The sequence below is a fragment of the Vulpes lagopus genome, chromosome 24 (assembly GCF_018345385.1).
Source record: "Vulpes lagopus strain Blue_001 chromosome 24, ASM1834538v1, whole genome shotgun sequence".
NCBI lineage: Eukaryota > Metazoa > Chordata > Mammalia > Carnivora > Canidae > Vulpes > Vulpes lagopus.
The window spans coordinates 2,844,835-2,865,302 of NC_054847.1; the positions used below are offsets into that span (position 1 = coordinate 2,844,835).

At 48.5% G+C, this 20,468-nt stretch overlaps 1 protein-coding gene across 3 annotated transcripts in view; it reads right to left on the reverse strand.

The window, feature by feature from the left end:
- MYO7B (myosin VIIB) overlaps positions 1–17,572 on the reverse strand; it is an 86,576-nt gene extending 69,004 nt beyond the window's left edge. For all 3 annotated transcript variants that reach the window (XM_041739982.1, XM_041739981.1, XM_041739980.1), the window contains exons 1-2: positions 17,410–17,572; positions 3,661–3,702 (exon numbers count right to left, since the gene is read on the reverse strand). In XM_041739982.1, coding sequence (XP_041595916.1) covers positions 3,661–3,678 — 18 coding nt within the window. In that variant the 5' untranslated portion in view covers positions 3,679–3,702; positions 17,410–17,572. The remainder of the gene's footprint in view (positions 1–3,660; positions 3,703–17,409) is intronic.
- Positions 17,573–20,468: the final 2,896 nt, after the last annotated feature.

Consider the following 20,468-nt stretch of genomic DNA (forward strand, 5'->3'; position numbering starts at 1 on the left):
GAGAGAGGCAGAGACACAGGTAGAGGGAGAAGCAGGCTCCATGCAGGGAGCCCGATGCAGGACTCGATCCCAGGTCTCTGGGATCACGCCCTGGACTGAAGGCGACACTAAACCGCTGAGCCACCCGGGGTGCCCCAAAGCTAGGTTTAACAATTTGGGGAGAACATAGACATGTGAGTGCCCAGGATGGGGGTAGGCTTGAGGACCTAAGGCCTTTCTTACATGGCGGGAAGTCAGTAATAGATGATTCCTGAAACCAAAAACTCAAATAAGCACTGTGAACATGTTTTTTTCCAAACGGGGAGGGGAAATATCAAAGAATCATCTAGAAAGTTTGATTGGCAGTCACCTCAGTGGAAGAGAAAGTGGGAAACTGATTCCTATACAACTTTATAAAAATGAAAACTAAATTAAAAAGAACAGCAAGGAACAGTGCTGTAGGATACAGAAAACCAGCATGTGCAACGTATTGGGCTCAGTGAACTAATCAAATCACATCAGAAATCTCAAAGCCCAGTAGAAGCTTTCTTACAACGAGGATGGAATTGCAGCGTGCAGCTGAAACAGCTGGGAGCTCACCAAAGCAGGAAGATTAAAAGTCAAAGGTAGATGATGGGCATCTCATAGCAAATTTGACAGTAACCAGAGATGAAAAGGAGAGGCACCATTTCTGATCTAGACTGAGGAGGTATGAGCCCAAAATGGGCTAGAAGAAGAAATCAAAGAACATGACTTTTGCCTTCTCTATTTGGCCAAAGCTCTCCTAGGAAATAAATGAGAAACAAGGTAGCAGAAACTGGAGCTTCCTTGTGACCTCTATGAGCAGGAAAAGACTGTGCAAGAGCAGCCAAATCAGGAAAAAGAATAAAAGAAGAGAAAAGCACCAGCTGTCAGCTGCAAAGAAAGTAAGAGTCTCTACTGAGATTTAAAAAACAGGAGGATTTGCAGAAAGCAGGGAGATCTTCGGAGTCCTCAAGAGTCCTCACTGCTCTTCATAATGGGAAATACCTGACAACTGGCTGCAGGAAGAGCTCTTGCTGGAGAGAAGGTGGGAGTGACCCAGCCTGATATCGAAATTACTGGGAGGAAGCCCAAAGACCCGAAGCCATAAACAATCCGATTCCCAGAGACCTGGTCCTTCACACTAACGTCTCCCAAGAAGGGTGGACTCTGTTGGCCTACTCGCTGAAACAGGTACGGTGCCCTGATACTGTGTGCTCACCCACTGTCTTTCTTTTCCATTGTAGAAGAGGCAAGTCTAGAAATGGTCTGTGTCTGCATGTACTTAAATAAATGGAAAGTCATATGGGTCATTGAGGGATCTCCAGCAGCAGGTCTCTGGTTTAAGTTCCAGTGCAGGTCCATCAGTAGACCCACAGAATCCCGTCCCTTCTGTAGGGACAGATGGTCATTGTACCACCTCCCTATCTGACGAAGTATGGATGAGGATAAGGTATGATCAATTTACTTACCATCAAGCAAACAAATATTTATGACTTCATGGATCAAGACTGGGCCAATCTAACAGGTGCTTTGAATTTCAAAATATATCCAACAAGTCTTGTGCATTGAAGGGTTTCCAGCCCCTCTGCCCACAAGTATGTAAACATTCACAGTCCTCATTTGGAAGGAAGATGGGGTTTTATTAACGTGTCTGAAGAACCATGCTCAGCCCAGGGCCTTGGGGTGGCTCAGAATGTATGGCAGCACCAGGCTCTGGGTTTTCTCATTTGTCCACAGGGTAGAGAAGCTGGTAATCATGGCAAAGAGAAAGGTCTATTTGCCTGTTCATCCTTAAGTCAGCTACCTGGTGTGTGCATGCACATGATGGGATCCCCAAAGCCAAAATCCGGGAAAATCTAATGGTTGAAACAATATACTGGCAATGCAAGACCTAATTATCTTCTTTAAAAGTCTTCATTTTTTTGTTTGAGGACTTCCCTCTCCTCAATTCATGGGGTTCTTGAGGTGGTCCCTTCCACCTCAGGGGTGGGGCAAGTGATCCAGCCCAATCTACTCATACCATATCCCCTCAGCTGCCAGAAGGGGATGCTGTATACAATGCATAATACATAAATCCTTAGTGTGTGGTCCAGGCCAGGGCTTCCAATAGAAATAGAATTCAAACCACACATGAAATTGAAAAATGTTCTAGCGATCGCATTTAAAACAAAGAAAAATGGGTGAAATTAATTTTATGAATGTTGTTATTTAACCCAATATATTCAAAATATTATCATTGAAATGATGGGTGAGCAACATAAAAATTGTTAGTGAGATGTTTTACATTCTTTGTTCATATTGTGTCCTTGGAGCTGGCATGGGCTTTTTACTTAGAGCACATTGCAGTTTGGAGCAGACACATTTATAGCACTCGGTACCGCCTGGGGCTCATGACACCACTGTGGACAGAGCAGATTCAGCCCTGGGACTTACCACCTGCTCCTAGTACTTTCTCAGATGCACCATAACCTGGATCCCTCTGAGCTTTTGTGTGTGCTATTTCTCATGCCTAGAGCACTCTCACCCACTGTACACCTTCAGAATATCTAATGATCCTAAAGTTGTTTGTCAAAGTTTGGGAATTTATGTGGCTTCGAATGACCAAGTTTAACCCTCAAAACAATGGTGTCATTATTCCTACTTCCCAGTGGGACACTTGGGACTAATGCATCCCATGGGTATATTCCTTTGTGAAATAAGCCTGCTTTGCTTTGCAATGCGTGCTCCTCATGCTCCAAAATGGTATCGAGTTCCAATGTTTGTGATTTAGTTACCAGAAGCCCTTGCAATCTGAATTTTGAGACCACGTGTGTTCTCTCTCTAGCCTAAAACAGCCCAACTCTAGTCTGGGAAAAAACAAACAACAAAAAAAAACAACCCTAGCCACCCTTCTGTGACTCAGGTAGTTGGAGGGCTTGGTTCAGGAGCCCTCGGCTGCTGGGGGATGCTGTCCCCTTTCAGCAGTGTGGATCTAGCAGCCAGAAGGAGACAATGGCCACTTTGTGGCTTTGCATGCATCTAAGAATATCTGGGGCATTTTCTTATCAGAAACGAATTTCCACTATCTGGCTTTCCTGGGTTTGGGTCAGAATTCTGGAGTGGGTTGGGATGAGGACTCTCATCTGGGCTCCTCCAGCCCCCAAGGTTCTCTCATCCTGCACGCACTACCCCAGCTGCCCAGAGGCCCGTGCCCCCCTCCCTCCCCCAACCCCAGCACAGGGCAGTGTCTCAGCATTTGCTTCCTTCCCACATGGGGACATCTCTTGGCCACTGAGACACTGCAGGCACTTATATGTTTGTTGAGCTGAGAGAAGACAGTGCAGAGCCCAAGGTGGAGATCAGGCCCAGTATTTTATCTCCATTCATTCTAAGTAAGCTCCCTGCAACTGTTACAATGAGACAACGGAAGAGAAATCCCTTTGTCAGGGCATTTAAGTCCTAAATATAAGTGAAGGATTACCACCCAGTGTGGCCGCCTGCCCAGGCCCAGAGGCTGGCCAAACTTGCTTTCTTTATATAATATCATCTGTCTTATTCCCCATATTCCCTTGCCTCTGATGTTTTCCTTGTGGGCCCTTGTTGCCTCTCCCTGAGTGATTTGACCTGGCCTTTGGTAACTTCCCAGATAAACCCTAATGCAGCAGATGCAATTCTTACCAGCCTGAAGGCTGACATCCTGAGGCAGCAGGTCCTCCCAGCCTATGAGAAGAGAGAAAGCAGAATGTTAGTGCTCATTCTGACATTCTGGCGCTGCCGTGGAGCCCCCGGAAGAAGGGGCCATGTGTGTATATCAACATGGCCCTGAGTACCTGGCATGGGGCCTGGCTCAAAAAATTACTCTTTCTTTTTTTTTTTTTTTTAAGATTTTATAAGTTTATTTGAGAGAGAGAGAGAGAGAGAGAGAGAGAGTGAGCAAGCACGAGCAGGCAGGAGGGACAGAGGAAGAGAGAGAAGCAAGCTCCCTGCTGAGTAGGGAGCCAAACATGGGGCTTGATCCCAGGTTCCTGGGATCATGACCCCAGCCAAAGGCAGACACTTAACCAGGAGCCCCACAAGAAATATGACTCTTGAATAAATGGATAAATAAGTCACAGTTCCATCCCAGGGTGAGAAGATGCTTTCTGGATCTTCTTCCACCTTACCTCATCTTTATTGAACATCTATTTTGTACTCTGTACTGGGCTTGATATAGGTAGCATGGGTGGTTTTGAACATACTTAAGACATAGTCCCTGTCATCCAGAAGCACAAATTTTATCTGCTCAGACATCCGTGAAAACCAGTCATCACCCACCACACATGGTGTGTGCACCATGGGGAGTGCTGAGGTAAGCAGCCAGTGTAGCTAGAGACATGTGACGTACTTTATGTAAGCCTCATAGCACCCCAAAACACAGGTGCACAGGTGCTTCTCCACTTCTTACATGGGACCCCACAGAGGGCAGGTGACCCAGTTAGGTAGCAGCACAGCTGGGAATCCAATCCTTATCTGCCTCATTTCCAACCTGCCCCCAGCACCTGGCTACCTCCTCTGGGTTTTGGGAGCACTCTGGCAGGCCTCATTAGCTGTGGCAGGCCAAGGAGGGAGACTGGTGGGCCCTGCCTGCTGCTGTCCTGACCTGGGGCACAGCCCTTCACCCACGTCCCTAGTGAGCATTGAGAGGTGTGCTGGTTCTGTTTTGTTCATCACTGTGCTCCCCACATCTAGCACAGGCCTGCCCCCAGGAAATGCTTGTTCAATGAAACCCTGAATGATATCCCTGGAGAAGCTTCGACAGTGACTTTAAAAGATGATTAAGAACTCACAGTGGAAGGAAGGGAAGGCCTTCTCCAAGGATGGTGCAACTCTAGCAAAGTCAGAGGGAAAAGTGCAAAGGATGTTGGGGTCAGCATGTTTGGGTTGAGAGAGTGAGTGGGGAGATGAGAGAAAAGTAGGGGTGTAGGCAGTGGGTGAACATGACAGAGCCGTTTGCCACTGTTCTGGTGGACAAAGAATTTTCTTATTCCAATTTGTGTTTAGTGTACAGCATTTATATATTTAATGCCAATCTAAATCTTCCACTTTTGTTGAGCACCTACAATGCAAAAAGACAGTAATCAGATTGTATATTCCTTTTTAAAGTCCAAGCTTATGTTTTTCTCTCTAACTCTAAAGGAGCATGGAACCTCCTGTCCTGGTCCTGTCCCTGTTCCCCTGGGCTGGGACATTTGGGCATAGACAGAGGCTGAGAATCTAGGAAAGGTGTCCTTGGGGGCACTGCAGCCCAACTTTCCCACGGATGCTCAGGGCCCTGGGCCTCCCTGCCCTGAGCTGCCCCATGGGAGTGGTCCCCCACAGGGGGCTGGGGAGGTGGTATGCACAATGGGAGAGTGTGGCTCTGCCATCCACCAGCTATGCCAGCTGGAGCAGGTCCTGCAAGTGATTTAGTGTGCTCCTTCCTGAAATGGAAATGGTTGGAGTTTTGCAGGGTCTCTGTGAGGTCAGAGACACCCAGGGAGGACCCATGAAATGTTTGTTTGTGCCTCCAGTACTTCTCCGGGAAGCACTCCTGAGGCTCCTGAGCGGGGTTATCATGCACAAGCATCAGGCTGCTGACACTTGAGGCCACATTTCCACTCCTTTGTCTGTGGAGAAGTAGGCCCAGGTGACCACCCATCACCAGGACACCTCAGCTAAGGTGGAGCCAGCCAGGCAAACTTTGGGGGATCTGTTTATTCTCATTTAGGTAGTAGAAACCTTGACATCCCTACAACCAACAGCTGCCCTCAGGAGAGGACTTCCCACATAGCAGACCCTGCTGTAGGAGGAGATAACTGCTATCCCTGTTTTGTGGGTAGAACAACAGGGGCCAATAAATAGAGATTTTGCCAAAACCATTAAACTGGTCAGACAAGAATGGGATTCTTCTGCCCAACTCCAAAATCAATGCACTTTGTCCTACTTCCTCTGCTCTGGGAAAGTTTAAGGGTCTGTATAAAAGTGCAAAGAAACTCTTACCTGAATCCTGGCTCCCAGAAGTTCTCTCAGGTCCATCTCCCTGCCTCACATAACCAGTGAGATGATGGGTGGGAAGGACGCAGAGGGGCATTGCCTTGCCCCTGGCTCCCCACTGCCACTCTGGCTTCTTGCTTCCCTACTCCAGGGAGAAATTTGAGGCCCACCCATGGTCTCTGTCACCCTCTGCCCCCTCACCCGTGGCATCTGACCTTCATGTATATCACATCAACCTTCTCCAGACACCAGGATGTGCCTCACAGTTACCTGCCTATCCTGGACTCCCACTCCTCTGGCCCCAGACTCCAGTGACGTCCACTCCCCTGCCACTGGCCCTGGTCTTCCCATGTCCCAGAACTGCTCCACCTCAGAAGCCGTGTCCTCCAGAAACACCCTAACCCAGCATCATGCCCTCCCCCATGAGCAACTTCATCATGCTTCATTATGACCCCTCACCCCCTCTGTTTTTCCTGGTCTGTCAGCCTGCATCCTAGCTTTATTCCTATCCCAGCCAGCTGGGACAGGGCCTTTCATCTTTCTGGGAACAAAGTGGTTTTACAAATACCCATAAATGTAACACAAAAATAAAGTACAATAAACTGCACGACATGTGCACCCCTCTGGCCTATTGCACCCCTGTGAAGTAGGACTCCTGCTCACAACTTGCAAAGTCCCACCCCTGAGCCGAGCACACCAGGGATGTGTCACACCACCTCAAAGACAGGCCAGGGCAGTTTCATGGCCTGTACCTCTTCTAGGACTTTAGAAATGCCTGAGACCCTCCCATGGGCCACGGTCAGCTCTTTCTGCAAAAAAACCCCTATTTTAAAGCTCCCTCCCATTACGCACTCTGCACCACAGGGAAAAGAGAGATGCCCCTCGACCTCCAGCTCTTCCAGCTCCCTGCCTTTCCTTCTACATATGAGCACATAAGGGACTGCCCAGGGGAAGGGATGTCCTGATGGCCTCCCATTAACCCCTCCAGCTCTGCCCTTTCTGGCCTCCTCCACTGGGGCTCTTGCTTTACCAATTACTGCAGTGGTTATGTCTACACATTTTTTAACATTTCTCCTTTCAAAAGACGGAGACTCATTCTTCCCTCCTTGAGTGTGGACTTGGTGATTCCTTTTAACAAATAGAATAAGGTATAGCTCTGAGACTAGTTCATAAAGGCTTTGTGGCTTCCCCCTTCCTCTCTCTAAGATCGCTTGGCTTGGGGAACCTTGCTGCCATGTCATGGGGACCAGCAGCCCTAAGGAGGGGCCCCTGTGGGGAGGAACTGGATCTCCAGTCAACAGCCAATAATCTTGGAAGCAGCTTCCCCACCCTGGTCAAGGTCACAGATGTCCACAGCTCCAGCCAACATCTTGACTGTTATGGGCTAAATTGTGCATTGCCCGCCCCCCGCCCCGCCACATTCATATGCCGAAGTCCTAACCCCCAGTCCCTCAGAATGGGACTGTATTTAAAGAGGAGGCTTTTAAAAGGGGGATGAGGGGATCCCTGGGTGGCTCAGCGGTTTAGTGCCTGCCTTTGGCCCAGGGCGCGATCCTGGAGTCCCGGGATCGAGTCCCACGTCAGGCTCCTGGCATGGAGCCTGCTTCTCCCTCTGTCTGTGTCTCTGCCTCTCTCTCTCTCTCTCTCTCTCTCTATGTCTATAATAAATAAATAAATAAATAAATAAATAAATAAATAAATAAATCTTTAAAAAATAAATAAATAAAAGGGGGATGAGATTAAATCACGGCTATTAGGGTAGGGCCTAATCCAATAAGACTGATGTCCTTGTAGAAAGAGGGAGGCATACCAGAGGTGTGCGTGAGCATAGGGATGACCATATGAGGACAAAGCAGCGAGAGAGTGGCTATTTGTAAGCCAGTGAGAGAGGCCTTGGAGACAAACCAACCCTGCCATAAACATCTGTTGTTTAAGCTGCTTAGTCTGGTATTTTGTTAGGGCAGTCCTAGAAAATGAGTGTAAACCTCACTACAGTCCTTGGTGAAGAACTGCCCAGCTATGCTGCTCTTGGATTTCTGACACTTGGAAAGTGCATGAGATGATAAATACTTGTCATTTTAAGCTGCAGAATTTTGGAATCACTTGCCATGTAGCAATAGATAACTAAAAACTACCCCTCATTCTTACATCTTCATCTATTCTCACTGTTCTGGCCTTTCCTCTCTGCATAGAGAGAAACTCAGGTTTTGTCTAAAAATGAATTTTTGAAAAAGAAATAAATTTTTGGGGCACCGGGGTGGCTCAGTTGGTAAAGCACCTGCCTTCAGCTCAGGCCATGATCCTGGGGTCCTGGGATTGAGTCCTACATCAGGCTTTGCTGAGCAGGGCACCTGCTTCTCCTCTCTCTGCCATTTCCCTAGCTTGTGCTCTCTGGCTCTCGCTCTCTCTCTTTCAAATAAGTAAATAAATAAAATCCCTTAAAAAATGAATTTTCTTGGACCTCATGACCCCCTCCAGCTATTGCCCTTCTCTTGCTCTTGCTCCACAGCTGAGTTCCCTGAAAGAGATATCCCTCTACCCCCCATGCTTTCTCTGCTCTCACCTCTCAAGCCTTCCCAGGACACAAACATCCAACAGACCCTCTAGGGCAGAGTTGCCCAAATCCATGGCAGGACTTCTTCAGCCATACCCACTTTCCTAGACTGCACCCTCTTGACTTTCCCACCTTCCCTTTGATCTGGGGGCACCCTCAATCTCCTCCCAGGGCCATTTCCCTCACCTTCACCTCTTCCTGTTTGAGAGAGATGCTGATTGTTTTTGTCCACGTGAAATGCCTTCCTCTCTTCCCTTTTGGGGAAATTCTCCTTCCTTTGTCCAAACTATATTTCTAAGAAGGGCCTTGAAAGACATAAATATAGTACCTCAGAGTCAGCCTGTGACCCAAGCAGGGGCCAGTCACAGGCTTTTCCCTACCCTCTCCCAGGGCCACGGTCACGATCAAAGCACTTCCAAGTCCAAAATCAATGTCTCCAATCCCCATCTCAATCCTGAACTCCAGATCCACCAAGTCCCTATTTTCTGGAATGTTCAGCAGATAGGTGGGCATGTTAAACTCAGCATGATCACAGCAACTCATCACCTCTGTTCTCACACCTGCTATTTTCTGTGCATTCTTTATCTCAGTGAATTTAACTATCTACTGTGAAGAAAACATTTGAGTCATCCTATTATCCCCATCTCTAAATGTTCACTAGGATCTGAGAACTTAAGGCTCCCAACTACATGTTGTCTATAAGAAACCCACTTTGAAAATAAAGACACATATTAAAAGTAAAGAGATAGGGATCCCTGGGTGGCGCAGTGGTTTGGCGCCTGCCTTTGGCCTAGGGTGGGATACTGGAGACCCGGGATCGAATCCCACGTCAGGCTCCTGGTGCATGGAGCCTGCTTCTCCCTCTGCCTATGTCTCTGCCTCTCTCTCTCTTTCTCTGTGACTATCATAAATAAACAAAAATTTTTTAAAAAGTTTAAAAGTAAAGAGATAAAGATATCATGATTAGTGTTAACTAATCAAAAGAAAGCTGGAGTAGCTAAAGTCATTTTAGACAGAGCAGACTCGAGGGCAAGGAGGAATAAAGAGGGGTACTACACAATAATACAAAACTATAAATTGGCCCAGGCGGGCCAATTCTCAAAGAAGACATGACATTACTTAACATTTATGCACCTAACAACAGACCATCAAAATACATGAGACAAAAATTGGTAGAACTACAAGGAGAAAAAGATGAATGCACTACTATAGTTGGAACCTAACCCTCCTCTGTCAGTAACGGACAGTCTGGCAGACAGAATATCAGTAAGGGCATCGTCAAATTCAATAGTGTTATCAATCAATTGAATGTGGTTGCCATTGGTAGGATACCTCATCCAACAACAGTGGGACATATATTCTTCTCAAGTTCACATGGAACATTCACCAAGATAGACCACATCCTGAGCCATAAGTAAACCTGAACAAATTTAAAAGAAGGGAAATCATACAATGTCTGCTCTCAGACTGATGGAATTATATTAAAAATCAAAATAGCAGAAAAATCCCCAAATATTTGGAGATTAAGAAACATACTTCTAATTAATGCATGAATCAAAAAAGTCTCAAGAAGGGGATCCCTGGGTGGCTCAGTGGTTTAGCGCCTGCCTTTGGTCCAGGGAGTGATCCTGGAGTCCTGGGATTGAGTCTCGGGATCGAGTCCCACATCGGGAGCCTGCTTCTCCCTCTGTCTGTGTCTCTGCCTCTCTTTCTCTCTCAAGAAAAATTTTTGGATGTTTTCAACAAAATGCAAATGAAAATACGATTTAATGAAATTTGTGGAATGTAGTAAAAGATGTACTTAGAGGAAAATTTATTTTTTTAATTTTAAAAAAGATTGTATTTATTTATTTGGAAGTGAGAGAGAGAGAGAGAGAGAGCACAAGTGGGGGTGGTTAGAGGGAGCAGACTCCCTGCTGGGCAGGGAGCCCAACCATGGGAGGCTTGATCCTGGGACTCAGTCCTGGGATTTGGGACTCCATCCCAGACTCTGGGATCATGACCTGAGCCCAAGGCAGACGCTTAACCAAGTGAGCCACCCAGGTGCCCCTAGAGGGAAATTTGTAGCACTGAAAGACTATATTAAAAAACAAGAAAGATCTAAGGGGTGCCTGTCTGGCTCAGTTCAGTGGAGCATGTGACTCTTGATCCTGGGATTGTGAGTTTGAACCCCACACTGGGTATAGAGATTACTTAAAAATAAAATCTTAAAAAAAATAAAAGAGAAGAAAGATCTAAAATTAATAATCTAAGCTTCCACCCTAGGAAACTGGAGAAAGAAGAGCAATATAATCCTAAAACAAGATAAAGAAAAGCAATAAAAATTAGGGCAGAGATCACAAATCAGAAAATAGGAAATCAATAGAGAAAATCAATGAAACCAAAATCTAGTTCTTTGAAAACATCAATAAAATGATAAACCCCTAACCAGCTAACCAAGAAAAAAAGAGGGAAGATGCTAATTTAAAATATAAGAAATGAAAGAAGAACATCCCAAGGATAATTGACCTGATCCCATGGACGTTAAAGATAAAAAAAGAAATATTATGGACAACTAGATCCCTACAAATTTGATAACTTAGATGAAATAGACCAATTCCTTGAAAGACAAAAACTGCAAAAACACACACAAGAAGTATAGACAATCTGAATAGGCCCACACCCATTAAAGAAATTAAATCAATGATTAATAACCTGTTGAAAAATAAAGCACCAGCCCTGGATGGTTTCACCAAATTCCACCAAACATCTAAGGAAGTAATGTTTCCAATTCTCCACAAAATCTCCCATGAAACAGAAGCAGAGAAAATACTTTCTAACTAATTCTACGAGGTCAGTATTACCCTAATACCAAAACCAGATAAAAGACATTAAAAGAAAGGAAAAACTAAAAGCACTCTCCCCTCCTGCCCATTCTTTAGTTCCCTATTATGCTTCATTTGGGGGACTGAAAGCCTCCCAGGTAGACTTACTTCTGATTTCTCTAAAAATTATTCTTCAGGGCAGCCCGAGTGGCTCAGGGGTTTAGTGCTGCCTTCGGCCCAGGGCGTGATCCTGGATTCCCAGGATCGAGTCCCACGTCAGGCTCCCTGCATGGAGCCTGCTTCTCCCTCTGCCTGTGTCTCTGCCTCTCTCTCTTTCTCTCTGTGTCTCTCATGCATAAATAAATAAAATCTTTAAAAAATTATTCTTCATTCTACCAACTAAGTGATCTTCATAAGATGCAAATAATTGGCATGTCACGCCTCTCCATTGCTTAGGAGCGTGCCATATCTTTTTTTGTTTGCTTTTAAGTAGGCTCTACACTCTTTGAGGCTCCGCGATGGGGCCTGAACGAAAGACCTGAGCTGAAATCAAGAGTTGGATGCTTAACTGACTGAGCCAGCAGGTGCTCTGAAGTGTAAAATATCTTTATGGCATTCAGGTTTTTCAGGATCACGGCCTGCCTAGCTTTTCAGGCTTGTATCTCCCCTCTTCTCCCATAGGGTGCACTGATTTCAGGCAGTTCCAGAAATAGCCCACATTCCCCCTCACTTCAGTGTCAGTGTACTTGATCTGATGTGAGTTTAGAAGGAACATGTATGCATGCATGTCTGTGCCCATATACAGGTACAGCCACCCTCACATGGTGCAGCTACAATTTCCTATCTCAGCACTTCCCCCTGTTTTTATGCATCACTATGTGTGTCTCTCCCACACTGGTGAGAATCTTAAGAACAGAACTGGGCCCTACTCATTCTGGTAGGGGCTCACGATATACTTGCTGAATGAATGTATGGATGGATGAGTGGGTGGGTGGGTAGATGGATGGATGGCCCCTGCGAAGAAGGAAACGGCCCTGCCCCACATCCCAGGGAATCAGGTGCAGTGTTGCCCCTGAGGGAAAGCCCTGGAATATTCACAAGTTCCCACCTCTGATTAGTGAGATGCTTTCTTCTTAGCTCAGGCCCCCTGTCCAGCCCTGCGGCAGATCAGTGTGTTGCTGAGCCCATGGGATGTCCTGCACCGGCCCAAGGTCTTCCTAACCTCAGGTACCAGAATGGGGGTGACCATCTCCGGAAGGGAGAAGAGTAAGCTGCTGGTTCCCAAAACCATTCTCAGACCTGCAGGATGTCCAAAGCCACACCACTCTCATGTACTTCTGGGCATCACTGGAGTATGGAGGAAGGGGTAAGAAAATGCTGAAGGGTGAGTGGGGAGGTGGAGCTGGGGAGAGAATCAAAGTGTTGCTTGGAACCAGCAGAGGCTGTGTGCTGGAGGCTGGAGTCTGCGAAGCAAAACCCACACTGAGACTCTGGTCTATGGGAAGCTAGTCTGGAGGGCAACAGTACCCTGGAGGTCTGACGAAGCATTGCCCAGGGAAGTGGTGCAGAAAAGGTGTCTGAGATTGGGGCTGGGGGACAGATTGAGAGGCTTGGAAATTACCCGATGTCACCAGCCAACTCCCCCAGAGCCAAGGGCCCCTGATGTGGAATCTGCCATTTCAAGGGGAAGAAAGGCTGCATGGGCGGATGTAGGTGAGAAGGGCCACCACTCAGTGGAAAACAACCCAGCCCAGCAGGTGATAGGGACCCGGGCTAGACCATCCCACTGCAGACACTCAAGACAATCAAATATTGGTGGTTTCAGATGGTGCGATCTAATATATGTGCTGATACATGAGTTTGTAACAAAAGCAAGCTATGTTTCATAGTATTATGTCATTTTTGTTTAGACATATAGAGTGTACCTATATATAAAGATGGAGACACATCTTGTTTAGAAGTAATTCTATTAAACCGTTACCAGTGGTTTTTTTCTGGAGCGGAGGACTGGAGTGGGGAGTACAGGGAGGAAGGTGGGGGAAGGCTTTTCCTTCACAATTTGCTCCTTTCAGTCATGTTTGGCTTTCCCATAGCCATATATTTTTATTATTTATTTTGCTGTCTACAGCATCGTCCGGGTGTCTGAAATCCCACTCCTTTCTCACAGGGATGAACATCTGCAAAGATCAGCTATCAATCTGATGGCTTTAAGATGGGCTGGAATGGGATGGGAGGAATGGGATGGGCTGAGGGTGGTACTAGTGAGCTGGGAGCTCTCTGTGGTGCTGGGTGTGGTAGACCATGAGGAAAAAGGGCCTGTCAACCCCGACTTCTGAGCCCCTCCTTGTGTCCTGATCCAGCCAGGATGGCTCAGGGCCTCTCAGCAGCCCAGGGCCCAGAGGACCACACCCTCCATGGAAAGGCAGTCCCACACCACATAGGATTGCCTGGCATTTGGGGTGATGTCAGTGGGGTGCCATTCCCACGAATACCATGCAAATGGCAGCTCAGGAGATATATGTCCCTGAGCGGTGCCCCCTGGCCCAGAGAGATGATGCTCTTGGGTCCTCACTAGGGCTCCCTTTCTCTCTTGCCCAGGTGAGGCCAGGTTGAGGATGTTAAGCTATAATATTCCATCTCATCCTCCCCTAGTGGGCACGGGGCCTGGCTACTCCTACTGACAAAAACCTTGCATTGTGTGCTAATGTAGAGCTGAGAGGCCCTGCTTCTTTAGACGCAGAATCTAGCAGGTCTAGATCCCTAGACCCTCCTTGGGGAGTCACTGATGGCAGGGTGGCCCTAGTTGAAGAAGCTCCCCCTCCAGAGAAGCAATACAGCTGCCTGGAATTCAGCTGGGGCGCTGGTCCTCCACAATGTTGTATGATGAGCACCTTAAACTGAGTTTATCCCTCCCCCACTCACACCTAACACACACATCTGGATTCAGGTGCTTTAGGGCTCCCTGCAGGTATCGATGAAGTGCCTGCCTCTACAGCCTCATCTCTGGCCACTCATCCACTGGCTTTAGTGTCCCCTTGGAGCCTCTCTGACTCTGTCCTCACTCATCCTCGCTGACGTCTGCCTTCCCTGGGCTCAGGAGACCCTGGCCTGTCCTCAGGAAGGGCATTCATGTCCTGCACTGAGACTTGTAGTTTACAGTCGCTCAGAGAATAGCTTCTCCGGAGCTTTGGGTCGGCAGGGTGCCCTCGGCCTGCCCAGAGACAGCTTGGAAGAGAGAAGCCCTCCTGACTACTATTTTTGCCAATGGCATTTCCTTGCTCGATATCCCCTTTACAGCACCAGGAAAGATGGGCTTCTTCTCAGAAACTGGTTTGTTCTTAACAAAGACATGTTTAAACTCATCACTGCTTCTATTTTGTTTTTCCGTTGCCCACTAGGCGTCTCAGAGTAAACTTAGTGGCTATGTTTAACAAATAGACTGGAATCTCCTTTACTAAACTTTCTCTAGCTGAATTGTACTTTCCTACCCTAACTTTCCCTTCATCTTGCTTTCTCATTTATTCTAGTTTTGATTCTGTTGCATTATAGGTAGCTCTATAAGCTGCCTCAAATGACTCTCTTTTGTTTACTTTTATAAGGCAGGTGATTAATGATTTACAGATACAGGTGCCTGTGCACGTCAATCTGTTCCACTGCACCTTGGTTCCTGTGCCTACCCTCAGCACTCTGTCCTTAGCCCCCAGAAGAAAGTAGGGCCTCAGACCGTCCTCAGGCCCCATGCTGAGAGTTTTCCAATAGTAGCTAATTAATATAATCCGTACAACAACGCTGCAAGGTGAGTGATATGGTTCCATGTGACAGATGAAGAAACAAAGGCTTCAGGTCCTATACCTGGTAGGTGGCTGAGTCAGGATTTGAACCCACACTTGTCCGGCGGGGAAGTCCTTGTAAGATTCCACTTCACTCCTCTCCTTAGCCCGACATGCTGCCCTCTCTAGAACTGCACTGTCCAGTGTGGTAGCCGCTAGCCGAATGTGGCTATTTACATTTAAATTCATTTTAGTTAAAATTTAAAAATTAGTTCCTCAGTCACCCCAGCCACACTTCAAGTGCTCAGTAGCAGCACCCAAGCTGGACTCATACTCTCTTCCCTCTGCAAGTCTGTGATGCACTTTCCTTAGCCTGGAACATCCCAGCTCTCTGCCTTGTCATGGAGCCATCCTTTCCTACACAGCTTCCTTGTCCCTTCGCCTCCTTCTCTGTCACTCTTCCCCCTTCCTGCTCTGCCCTCGACCCCAACAATCTCGTCCTCTGGCTCTTGATGCCTGTGGGTCACTTTTCCTTTGCACAGTCTCATCCCCCAGCCGGCAGTGAAGGAACATGGTACACACGGCCTGATTAATTGAGGAAGTAGACAAGGGGGTCTAAAATGACATTGGATAGAAAACTTGACTTCATTCCTAGCTTTACTTGCCACTAGCTACTTCATTCCTTCATCCAACATATCTTCCCCAAGTGCCTATTCTCCGCCATGCCCTGGGTAGGTGTGGGGACAGAGAAACCCTGAGGGGATTAACCTATGCCTTCAAGGGGCTCATAGCCAGTGGCCTCGGGCAGAGAATTTTACCCTCCTTTATCTCAGCGTCCTCTTTTGTGAAAAATATACAATTCTTGCTCTTTTTCCCTGCAGCTTGACAAGTGGACTAAGTGACAACGTGGAAGCAAGAGCCTTTGCAGAAGACATGAAAAGCATACTGTGGCATAAATGCATCTAGGTAAATGGGAACCTTTGTCCTGCCGAGTCACCTCCCTACAGAGGTACACCCTCAGAGTGCCTGGCCCTATACCCAAGCGAGGATGCAGCCTGGCCCAAGTCAGATACACTTGGACAGGTCCTCTGGGAAGAGGCACCCAAAGGCCAGGCGACAGGGTGCCCAGCAGGTCCTGGGCAACGGGAACGGTTTCCTACCAGAAGCACTGTTGAGCTGAAGGTTCATAACAGATTTCTTGGAGCCGTGCACTCCAAGCCCGGAGGGCCACATGCAGTTCCGGTTTTCTTGAACTAAAATCTTGAATTCAGGGATTTTATGGGTTAGAACAAAATCCAAGTGCAGAGTTACAGAGTGTGGCCTTAAGGGGACGCCTTGTTGTGGGGAACAAACACGCACAATCTAAGAGATTTAGGGTGGGGCCCCACACCTGCCAGGTGCCAGACCTTCCCTCCCTACATCTCAGATTTCCTCGTTTGTGAGATGGGGATGGGTGTCCACCATGCTGGCAGCTCAGGTGAGGCAAGTCAAGGAAACGCGTGGCAGAGTAGCCCTTCCACAGACACCCTGTTCCCCAACAACTCGACACGTCCACTCCGGAGGCTTTGTGGCCGGGCGGGGAGGATCCTGCCTCGCCCGGGGGCCCGGGCCTCTCAGAGTAATTAACACAATTGTCTGCCATTGTCCAAGAAGGTTCAGAGGTGAGTCAGAGGAGCCTGGGTTTTGGAGTCCGGCCTTGACTCTTCTCCTGGGGGTACCCCAACTTTCATGGTCCTCAGTCTCCTTGTCCACAAGTTGGAAGTAGTAACACCAGGGAGCTGTGAGGACGCAGTGAGATGGCACACGTAGCACAGCTGACATCTGCCAGGGCCAGACCACTGGCACCCAGGCTGTCCCTCACGGCCTGTGATTCCTTGGTAAGTCCTTACACTACAAGAAGGCTGGTGGCTAGGCTAACCCCAGCCCTGAGCATCCCCTCTGCCCGTGAGTCTGCCTTCCTCCAGTGGAGGCCCAGGGCAGCTTCTCCCCCTCCTCCTCCCCAGCCTACCAGGCCAGCCCTGCAGCCTGACCCAACAAGTTTCTGGGCTGGGGTTCCTGGTTTCCAGGCTCCTGAAAGGAATCTCTGGCTCTCTACGTCCCAGGCCTTTCCTGATCACCTGGTTTCCAGATCAGACCCTCAGTGCTTCTGCAGATCTGTACCTTCCAACCCACCTTCCGTCCAGTCGCCCCCCTCCTGAGAAGTGACTCCGTCCTCCCATCCTCCCAGCTGGCAGAACACAGGCCTGGGCCCGTCTGGCAGGCAGAGAAGCCCGTGGTGCTCCCTTACCTTCTCAGGACGGGGTCTCGTTGACTCCCTTCCCTTCCACTCTAGGCACTCTGAAAGAGCAGGGAAAGGAGGCAGTGCTGGGGCTCTGGGCGTGTCAGAGAGTAAGGGAGAGGAGGAAGAGGCAGAAGGGCCCCAAGAGGAAATGGCCCAGCAGTCTGGGCCCACATAATTTATTGCAGGACTTTGTCCTTGGGCGCTCTAGCACTCTCCACTCCCACATGGCTGCTGCAGCCCCAGCCAGCAGAGCCTCACAGCAGCCTGACCTTTAACCCTGGCCTCTTCAGCAGAGAGTCCCCACGGGCCATCAGAGTCTGCTCTCCATGCACCTGTTGCTGGCCACTAGCCAGACCCTATGCTGACAATCAGCTGATCATCCAGGGAGTTCAGCATATCCCCAGGGGTCATGGAGACTCCAAGGAAGCCCACAAAAAAAAAACTCTGATCCCAAATACCCCATGTCCTAACTGGGACACACACACACAGGAGATGCTAGGAAGCCTATAACAGAGCTAAAGGCCATTGGGGCAACTAGATCTTCAGTGTCCCTGGAAGCAGAAGCAGCTGGTTTGGGCTGGGACTCATATGAAGGGGAGTTTCTGCAATAAGACAAATACAGACCATTCAGGTGGTGCATTGTGGGAGAGGCCCCTGCTGGAAGGGGCAGGCAGTCCCTGAAAGTATGAGGGTGAGGGCTCTGAAGGCAGGTGGAAAGTAAATGCACAGGATGTGACTGCTCAGCTGCAGCCCTTTCCTTGGGTGAAGAGAGACCTCGCTCAGTGATACTCTTGGTTGGCCCAACCAGAGCCAGTTAGGTCTCTTCCCAGACCCAGGGCTTGGGAGGCATTTGGGAACTGTAGGCCAAGGTGTAGGGAGCAGCTGTCATTTGCCAGATAGAATCAAGGCTCCAGCAGGGCAGCAACCCTGACCTAGGCCTCTTTTGGAAATAGGAACTAGGGACGCCTGAGTGGCTCAGTGGTTGGGCATCTGCTTTGGCTCAGGGCGTCATCCTGGAGTCCAGGGGTCGAATCCCACATCAGGCTCCCTGCATGGAGCCTGCTTCTCCTGTCCCTGCCTCTTTGTGTCTCTCATGAATAAATAAATAAAATCTTAAAAAAAAAAAAAAAAAAAAAGGAAGAAACAGGAACTAAGCGCCGGGGGGAGAGAGAAGGGTACAGTGGACAGGCTGTAGAGCTGGAGATGACAGTTCCAGTTGGAGGCAGAGGCCACCCCTGCCCAATAGCGGCCTCTGCTTCCTGTGGGGGGGGGTTCCTCACAGTCCCAGCTTCCTTGTGATGAACACTCCTGCTGTTTCAGTGTGAAGGAGTTTTTTCCTTACAATCACACAGCCGGTGCCAGGGGTAGGGAGTGAGGAGGGATAACAACCATTTGGAGGAAGCATGTGCCCTGGGACTTTCAGCCAGCACCCAACCTGCTCCCTGTGAGTGCTGTCCCCAAGTCCTACCTAGGCACCAGCTGGCCTCTTGCTCCCTAAACTCTCAGCCAGTTTCTGGGCCAACACTTGTTCTGGGGGGAGAGGGGAAGAAGGCTTCACATGGCCTGTGGCTTCTCTGGTTTGGAAAGATACCAGTTCACTCTCAGAGGATTGGTGTGGCTGCCTTGGGCAGCTCCCAGAAACGGTGAGCCCCTTGCTCCGGGGCCCCTGGCATGGGGCTGGGTCCTCTCTGGCTCTCTTCCTCTGCCCTAGTGCAAAAAGAGATAGCAGAACAGAATATGTGGGCAGAAGAAAGCAGCTTATAAGGTATGTCTAGCCACGGCCTGTTTTAAACAAAATTTGACAGAAGTACATTTTGGATACATTTTTTTTTTTTTTTGGAGGAAGGGGAAGCCAGGAGTGTAGGAGGGGTCAGGAGGGGACTGAGTGGCTCCCATCTCCCCAGACCTCGAATCCCGTGGAGGCAGGATCACAGACAGGCAGAGCCCCTGCAGTGGCACCAGAAAGAGCAGACACTGGGAGACAGCCACGGGGAGCAGGACCCTGGCGGGAGAGAGTCCTGGTGGATATGGGATTTGGAGTGAGGGATCATGCGGGGTGGGACTTCTCTCTGGGACCTGAGCCCCCCTTCGGGGTGTTGGGAGAGCAGCAGAAGAAAGGGGCTGTCCAAATTGTGTTGCCCACAACGCCCCAGCCTTCCCCTGGAAGATCTGGCGGGGAGAGACCAGTCCTGCCCCCTGCCCAGAAGTACATTTTGGAAACAAACTTGTTTCCCACTTTGTCTTTTACATTGGACATTTATATTGTAAGCATTTTCTTACTTACACTGTACCAAACTCTAACCACCAGTCTTTAAATACAGCATTATAGTCTCTCCTACAAATGCCCCGTTATTTGTGTAGTCATCCTCCCTGGATGGACATCAAGAGGCACCCAATCCTTTGCTATTATCCACAACACTGCAATGAACAAGTTTGTGCTCATAGCTCTGTTTGCATTATGACACCACAGGAAGGTTCCAGAAGGGAACTTATCGAAGCAAGGGAATGAGTGTTTTTGTTGCTAACCTTTCTCAAGTGGCATGTCAAGTCTTCCCTGCTAGCAAAGGGTGTATGTGTTACTGCCAGGACCTTGGCAGGGTTCACAGGCAGACACCCTGAGGGACACTTTTCCTGGAGCCTCGGGTATTTATTCCATTGCTGAGGAATTTCAAGGATTCCAGGCCCTGGAAATTAGGAAGAGGAGCTGAGGGTGATCAAGGTAGGCTCTTCCCTATCATACCTGTAACCAAACTCGGCTTTCCTGCAGCCTAATGTGACTGCCACGATTCTCCTCAAGATGCAAATATTCAGTTAACCTTTAAAAATATGTTTCTGATAACTCTGGGAAACGAACTAGGGGTGGTGGAAGGGGAGGAGGGCGGGGGGTGGGGGGGAATGGGTGACGGGCACTGAGGGGGACACTTGACGGGATGAGCACTGGGTGTTATTCTGTATGTTGGTAAATTGAACATCAATAAAAATTAATTTATTTAAAAAAATATGTTTCTGAGGGGCATCTGGGAGGTTCAGTTGGTTAAGCATCTGCTTTTGGCTCAGGTCATGAT